The sequence below is a fragment of the Tigriopus californicus genome, chromosome 11 (assembly GCF_007210705.1).
Source record: "Tigriopus californicus strain San Diego chromosome 11, Tcal_SD_v2.1, whole genome shotgun sequence".
NCBI classification, from domain to species: Eukaryota; Metazoa; Arthropoda; class Copepoda; order Harpacticoida; family Harpacticidae; genus Tigriopus; species Tigriopus californicus.
In genome coordinates this window covers 7,760,718-7,768,712 of record NC_081450.1, presented here as the reverse complement: position 1 = coordinate 7,768,712, position 7,995 = coordinate 7,760,718, and the positions used below count along the sequence as shown (strand labels likewise).

Here is a 7,995-nt window from a genome sequence, read left to right as displayed (position 1 = left end):
CTTGATATTCATGAAGTCCTTCCTCCTGGCAAGCATGGGTTCCGAGCACATTTCAGCACGGTTACCCAAGAAATTGAGCATTTAGAGCAGGTCACTGAGGGACAGGAAAGGTACAATTCAGTTGATGTTGTCTGCTTTGATTTTGCCAGGGCCTTTGATAATGTAGATCATGGCCTTTTGTTGAACAGACTTCATGACATTGGGATCCAAGGCAAAGTTCTCAATTGGATAAGAAGCTTCATTCAGGATAGGAAGCAAATTGTTAAGGTTGAGGGTTTCCATAGTGACATACGTGATCATAGGGCCCCTCCTTTTTATAATATTCGTTGCCCCGATTCAAAAGCTTAGTATTACTGTCAGTCTCTCTTCTTAAGCTGACGATACAAAGTTAGTTTTTGGTAGGAATGGCCAAGATTCCACTAGCCTTGCAAAGGACCTAGAAATAGTCTATTCTTGGGTTTCTGAGAGTCATATGGCCCTGAACGGAATGAAACTTCGCTCAATGACGCTTTGGTCAACTCCTTTGAATACTCCACTCGTAGATAATGGAGGTAACGATATTGAGCAGGTCTCATCTATGAAAGATTTAGGCGTAGTCCTCCAAATGTAATGAATACTTCGGCGAGCATATCCAGTTGCGGGTGGGTAAATCTTTTCAAATGTGTGGTTGGAAATATCGCACGTCTAAGTCCCGAGGCAGCATCACGATGCTGACTATGTACAAGTCGATTGTTCAGCCACATCTTGAATATGCTTCACCCATTTGGGCCCAACTGAATAATGAGTTCAGGAGGTTTGCAAAAGGTCGAACAAGTCGAAAGATGTTTCACTAGGAACATCACAGAAATCTGTTACTGAACGTCTTCAAAAGCATCCATATGGATATAGGGTCAATTTTAATGACCGTAGAGGCTTAATGTGTTTCTTTATTATTTGTTTAATCGATATCCACTGACACCCTCTACATATGGACTACTACTAGTTCACCTCTGAGGCTAAATATTTGGCTAAGATGAAGAAATTAGGTCCATCGGATTTGCTAATCCATAAATCCATAGTAGATTTATATTTACAATTACATTATATTCCGGGTTTTTCTGTTGCTTTTATTTTCCACTTGTTAATGGGCTCTTTTTTTCAAGAATTAATCAAAGCACTCCCAAATAAAAATGTGCATAACATACAAAGCTTTAAGCTAAACAAACTTTTGGCGTTGTTAGTTTCCCCACTATTGGAGTCCAGATTTATGAATTCCTCGTTGGCTTGATCATCTGTTCCACAAAGTTGGTCAAATTGGCAGCCAATCACATCCTGAAATGCCAACATTTTTACTCATGAAACAAAATTNATTTTTACTCATGAAACAAAATTGATGAACAGTTTTTTGCGGACTTCCTTATTAGTACTATCCTTACGTCATTGAGCGGAATTTCATTCCGTTCAGGGCCATATGACTCTCAGTAACCCAAGAATAGACTATTTCTAGGTCCTTTGCAAGGCTAGTGGAATCTTGGCCATTCCTACCAAAAACTAACTTTGTATCGTTAGCATGAGAAGAGAGACTGGTATTAAAACTAAGCTTTTGAAGCGGGGCAACGAATATTATAAAAAGGAGGGGCCCTAAGATGGGGAACACCTGACTTGACATCAAGTATGTCACTAAGGAAACCCTCAACCTTAACAATTTTAAAAATGAGCACCGCCAACCAATCGGTGGAGAATAACGTTTATCGTGCGCCTTCTGGTTTTACAAGAAAGTGTCATCACATTTTTTACTGATGACAAAATGTTTGCACCAAGAACGTTTTTCGTATTTCTGCAAATTTTTGTCACTTCCCGTGTAATTTCATCTTTATCAAATGAATTTTGGACTAAAATGGTCTAGAATAATTGTTAACTGATTTCCTTAGGCGGCGAACAATTTTTGTTAATGAAAATCTGGAAGCACTGGATGTGCTAAAATCAAGGTAGTTCTTGCTGTGATTGTAGCGCAGCCTGACTAGATCACACGCCTGAAATCCGATCCGGTACTTACACGTCTCTATTACACGTCAAAAGAAGTGCCGCACAGGGACTTGACACGAAAATATAGTATACAATCACGAAACGTTTTGTAGATTTGAAATAATTTTGTCCATTCCGATTTCCCAAAATCCATGTAGGCTAGACTTGCTTGCATTTGAAAAAATTAGACGACTTTGAAAATCTACCGAATTTGCTGTTCTGATTCGAACAACATGTAATTTACAATATTCCTTTTATTATATTATTACCCCTTTTGATCTCATATTTTTTAGGTCAAGATGGTATCAACGACTGTGCTTGATTAATTTGGGCTTTGATAGATGTGACTCAAAGCGAAATTTTGACTTTGAAGGGGCAAGGGCCTCAAAGGTAATTAAGTGTGTAGATGGTGTTCAAAGGACCTGAAAAAACACTCATTTCTCGCCAACCTTGGAAAACTACAAAACGAACAAAGCGTAAAACCAACAGCAAGGATTTTTCGCCCACATCTTACCTGATACCTAGACATAAATTGATCCCAATTGCAAGGATCAGAATCACATCTTGGAAGCTTTATTCGCCGTTCTTGATGATACGTAAGCAACCTCTTTTGCGGGAATTCTTCACATTCCAATAAAACGAAGATGACATTAGAAGAAAACGAGCCAATCCTCGACGTTTGGTAATGCCGTTCGGACATGGTATGGAAATTGTCATGACGCAAAGGCTCTTTGTCTTTGAAAAGATCCAAAGCAGCCAGGAACGGCAGAATGGCCTCTGAATGGGAAAAATAGAAAGTACCACTTTTCCCTATTTCTTCTTTCCTGAACAAAATAAGTACAGGCACTTTAATACGAGGTTTTAGTTTTTCAATCACTTTTGATATATAAAACACTTAAAGTTTACAACCGAATAAAGCTGTAATGTCTTTCGGCTCTTTCCGTTAATGCAAACTGGCTTTATGAAAAAATCATATTTTCTTCAGGATGAAATACAGTTTTTTGTTCAATCAAGAATTAGTAAAATTTAATCATGACATAAAAGTTCGTTGAATGAGAAAAGTTAGTGGAAACTTACTGGAGAGTTAACGCTGCATCTTGGACGAGAGGACAAGCCATCAAATAGTTCAAAGCATGTCCATATCCATTCTTATGCCAATATTTCAACTCTTCGTAATATTCAAAAACCTACAGTAAGAAAATCATAAATAAAGCAGAAGAAAGCGAATCGGACCTGTGCAACTCAAGTGATGATGTGTGTGATTACTTCCAATACTGTTTCCACAATGCCATACACTACCTTTAAATGCGTCTCTTGAAACACACTACACCAAACGGAAAACTTGTCGGGTTGGTGAGCCTGCTCGTATCTGCAAATATCGTAAATAATCAGCCCATCTGTAAGGTTTAATTCTTCGTTGAATCCAATTGCCAATCCAATGTCTTTCAATGTTTTCTTCATGACATCAGTTTCCCCGAAAAGCCTCTGTTCTTTGTAGGTTTCAGGGTTCTCATCGATGTCGTTGATCCATTTCGTGCAAAAGTCAAAGAACTAGGAAAGAATTGGTGCGACGTTCATGAATGAAATAAAATCTATTCCAACCTTCATTTCTTACTCTTAAGAGAGGATCGGTATGCAAAGGCTTCAGAATTTCAACTGATTGATCTGGAAAGGCGCCTTCAGCAAACGATTCAGCACTTTGTCCTGTTCGTTTTTTGTAGGTTCGACGAAACTGAATTTTAAAAGAGCGCAATTTACACTGCGATCTTAACACTGAGAAAATCAAACCTCACATGAATGTGTGTTTCATCCTTGATGTCGTCGAAAAAGCGTTTTCGCACCCTTTGTCCAATTTGAAACATTTCCAGCTTTCCGGACTCTGAAAGTAAGCTTCCGTCGTCTTGAGTCCAATTGAAGGACCAAGATTGAAACTGGATGAAGTCTTCATGGCAAAGAGATCCTGAAACGCCCGAAGTTGGCTTATGAGCTGTCGCTTTCAATCTGATCCTGCTTGATAGATGGCATTTTCAAGTGAAGTTCAACTGGAATGGGCACCTTTTCCACTCGAGTAGGCCTCGACAATTGCATCCTTTATTTCCACTCCCCTATCCGCCATTACAAGAATGTCATCGGATCCCGGATATCTCGAGCCGTGACGTGCAAGCATCCACAAGGATTTCGCTTGGCAGCCTGGAATATCTTTAATTCGGCTCGATTTTGAGACAAAATCTGATCTACACGAGAGAGGAAGTATGTCTCACCATTTTCGTCGTGAATGTTGGATCCATTGAACACTTTGAAATAACTTGTTTTTGTAGAAAACATTAAGTACGGGTTTTCGTCTTTGTTGTCACATGTTCTTGCCAAAATCTCATTCCATGACAAGATTGCAATCAAAGCAACGAATACAGCCTTGAAATTCATGATCGAAACCTTGAACATGAGATTATTCAATCTTTGCTCACTTTGTCAACTTAACTGAGTGCGCTTGTGCAACACTACTCAAAAAATGGCCCAAGCTTGTTTCGAGAAAGCTTAATGGACGTCTCAAAGGTGGGCATCTTCCATGATGCCCACCTTGCTATTTATTAAACACTTGCTATTTATCGTCAATAGTAATCGCGATTAGTCCCTCAAGTTGTCAATCTGTGTACCTGAGTACCTAAGCATAAATGAATAAGGCGAAGCTAGAACCGATGCGATGTGCAACGTATTCGCTTAAAGCCCGTCAGAAATAAACAAAAAAATGAAAAAAGCAAAAAAGCCAGATTTAGTACGACAAAACATGCTGATTGTTACGACAAAAAATACAAGATGAAATCATGATTGGTCGCTGTTATCTGATTTTCAGAAAGTTATTGATCATCAGCAATTGCTCACAGATTGAGACCGATATGCCATCTTTTTCAATGGATGACTAAACTATTTAAAGTGGATAGATACAAAATGTTCCTGTCAGCTTTTTATTCCTCACGATTCCGAATCCTTAACATTTTCATCGAAATTCAGCTTCACCATGGTGGATTTGGGGGAATCTTGGGCTGCTGGATTGGGCCCATTTTGCTTCAAGCAGTTTGTCTGATCATCTCCTTCAGACGCTTTTAAATTGCTGCTTTCGCATTGATCATCAGGAGCGCTAATTGGTTGGAATTCATTTTCTCCGAATTTTGTATTTCTTCGAGTATTGGGCAGCTTTCCCTTAATCTTGAGGCAGAACAACACTGTTGGGAGCAGGATTAAAATCCCAATCGCAAAAGCAGTGAGGAAGTAAACAAATGTGATGTCATCTTCCACTCGCTCGTTGAGTTTATCATCTTCACTGTTCCGGTTGTTATTGGCTTGAAAATCATCTCCATCTCGGGGATCACCATCATTCGATGCTATCGTTAAATTCATTCTGGAAGTACTTGCTGTACTAATGATGGTAGGGGTGGTCGTCGTAGTAGTTGAAGTTGTTGTTGTGGTCGTAGTAGTGGTAGTTAAGATTTTAACCTCCACTGTCATCTTCTTCTCTGCTTGATATCCATACCCCCGATAATATCCGTTATAATAGTTTTCAAATTCACACACCCATTCGCCCCCGTCTTCCACGGCGACATTTTCGATCTCGATTCCGCACTCGTTGTTGTTGTATTGTCCTTGGAATTGGAAGCGCCCTTCATAGTCCTGACAGTCTAGTACGGTGATATTATACACATCTTTCCTCCACTGGAAATCGCACTTTTTGTTTTTGTGTCTAAAGGTGCACCATTCGTACCAATCATCCACCGAACATTGCAACACCAAGCTCTCACCCTCCTGTACGACGGTATGAGCCTGACTTATGGTAGTCACTTTGAACGAGGACACTTTATCAATGGTGATGGCTACTAAAGCAAGGGGTATCCAAAAAAGAGATCGTACCATCGCGAAGATGTGGAAACGCTAGTGTCTTTTTAAGATTAAATGTAAGACCAACGGGCAGCCCGGCATCCAACGCTTGAAAACCGCCTCTCCCTGAATAGCAACTGATTTCTAAACAACGAAAGCAACCAACCTCCCCTGCAAGCCTCCTTTGCCCTAGAAATGGGCGTCTTTTTCACCCTCTCTTACAGTTTGGCGCCTAGGCAATGGTTGCTCAAACCATGGACTTCTAAACAATCGTGGAGAAGAAACCTTCAACCAAATTAAGATGATTGGTTAAGATGCGATTTTACTGGGATCATTCGATCCGAAAGGTGGATAAGAATAGCTAGGGTATTATTCATTTGCTTCAGCAACAATTTTTCACACGCCCTGTCACAAACCATATCCCCTCAAATCCTAAGGACTAACCTCAAACTTATGTATGCGAAGTCCCGTAATACCCATGAATGAGGATCAGGTAATGGAAGGAACTTGACACATTTTGTGACTCTTTGCAAGATTTGGTAAGTCACATTCAAAGCTATATGGCAGATTCCATGCTAAGTAAGTTGAGTCGACTCCACAACAAATTGTTATACCTCAATAACTGACGATAAAATGGTTGTAATCATTCAATTAGCTCTACAAATGTGTCGGGTGTGGGCTGTTGCGACAATATTCTTTGCCTGACGAAATAAACGTTTTTACTTGGCTGCTCTCGGAAAAGTTTCCGGTCTCTTGTGGTGGTGGTTGAAACTTGTAACTGAAAAGCGCGCTCGGAGCTTCGATCGATTATCATTTTCAAAACTATGCAGAGGTTGCATACCGACCTGATTCGATAACCACATTGCATATTGCTTACAATTTATTGATACGTTTTCACTTTCTACGACCAAATTAAGCGCGACAAATCCTTCACATTTAAACTACTTTGAACATGTTTTGGGCTAATTATGCTTGGCTTTCGCCTCAATTCTTAGACATTCATTAGGTTCTAGGTGAATCTCACCTGCCCAACATCGTCCACTTCATTCCTATAGGCAGTGTCGTGTCCCTATCAAATTGGTTCTCTGTCTATGGGTGTGTTTAATGTCCAAAAGTGAAAGGTGGGGAGGAGAATCGAACGAGGGTCCTTTCTCATATTAGGAAAGTGTACTACCACTAGGGTTTATATCCTCTTGGGTTTTACAATCTATTACTAAAAAACAACTATCAGGAAAAACATTTCTTTTCAAAATATATTTGCGAGCTCAAAGTTCAGACCGAAAATTGTTTGTGATATCGTGTGGAGGCGTCATAATGACCCATATGCTTTGAAGGCGTGGGGATACTTACAGCAGTGTACGCACGAAACAATATAGTTTCTTCGTACAGAGAGCTATATAGCGGGTTCGTGACAAATATGGTGGCCTTTCTAGATGAACAAAGACAATGCAAGTTAAATAGGTTTTTATATCTCTGAAATCAGATCTGAACTTTGGACAACATATTATGCCTTTTGTTGCAAGATATTTTCATTGATGAGAAGGTTATGAATATGTTTAAGTAAGCAACCTTTTGAATTTTCGTGTTCATGCAGTATACTTGAGTGTTGAGCTAGGCCAGCATAAGCTTTTGGCAATTTGGAAGTACACTTGTTTGCTTTAGATAAAATTATTTGTTACGAAGTCAGATGGCAGCTCTCTCGCGTGGCCTGCCATCTGATTTTGGGTGTCCCAGTTGAGGGATATTCTGGCTTCGTCGTCACAGCCAACATTAATTATTACCTCACCCTCGGGAATGACCGCAGGTTCGCCCATTTACACTCTTAAAGCAGCAACTAATGCTTCAATTTACATACCGCAAAGAAACTTGGACTCGGATTAAATTCAAATCTCAATTGTCCATGTGTTATAACAAATTGAATGGTAGTCAAATATTATTTTCAAGCAATATAAATCAAATGAACAATCCCTCACTGCACCCACTTGTCATCAATGGAAAAATAAACTATGACACGTCCACTAAGCATTTTGTTGGCAGAAAGACCACCCCAGTATCTTGGAGAGCTTGAAAAACTTGTCTGAAAGGTTTTAAATGTTCGGCTGCGGATGCATTGGCTATCCG

The 7,995-nt window shown here is 39.7% G+C and overlaps 1 protein-coding gene across 2 annotated transcripts; it reads right to left on the bottom strand.

Annotated features, from left to right (window-relative positions):
* Positions 1-1,068: 1,068 nt before the first annotated feature.
* On the bottom strand, positions 1,069-4,590 carry LOC131890681 (multiple inositol polyphosphate phosphatase 1-like). Of its 2 annotated transcripts, none has more exons than XM_059240086.1 (8): positions 4,266-4,590; positions 4,060-4,194; positions 3,798-3,964; positions 3,620-3,736; positions 3,304-3,555; positions 3,082-3,191; positions 2,519-2,828; positions 1,069-1,311 (listed from the first exon to the last, which is right to left on the bottom strand). In XM_059240086.1, exons 1-8 carry the CDS (start codon positions 4,444-4,446, stop codon positions 1,138-1,140), a joined length of 1,446 nt encoding a protein of 481 aa, XP_059096069.1. In that variant the 5' UTR covers positions 4,447-4,590; the 3' UTR covers positions 1,069-1,137. The 2 variants fall into 2 exon arrangements, with proteins under 2 accessions (XP_059096069.1, XP_059096068.1); XM_059240085.1 differs by having other exon boundaries at positions 4,060-4,203; positions 4,266-4,589.
* Between the last annotated feature and the right edge of the window lie 3,405 nt (positions 4,591-7,995).

What these genes read in the sequence shown, in the direction of transcription:
- LOC131890681 (XM_059240085.1), bottom strand. Translation starts at nt 4,446, where the DNA reads ATGTTCAAGGTTTCGATCATGAATTTCAAGGCTGTATTCGTTGCTTTG. An exon ending in CAACATTCACGACGAAAATG is followed by an intron (nt 4,204 to 4,265) that starts GTGAGACATACT and finishes GCCGAATTAAAG; the next exon opens with ATATTCCAGGCTGCCAAGCG. An exon ending in ATACCGATCCTCTCTTAAGA is followed by an intron (nt 3,556 to 3,619) that starts GTAAGAAATGAA and finishes ATTCTTTCCTAG; the next exon opens with TTCTTTGACTTTTGCACGAA.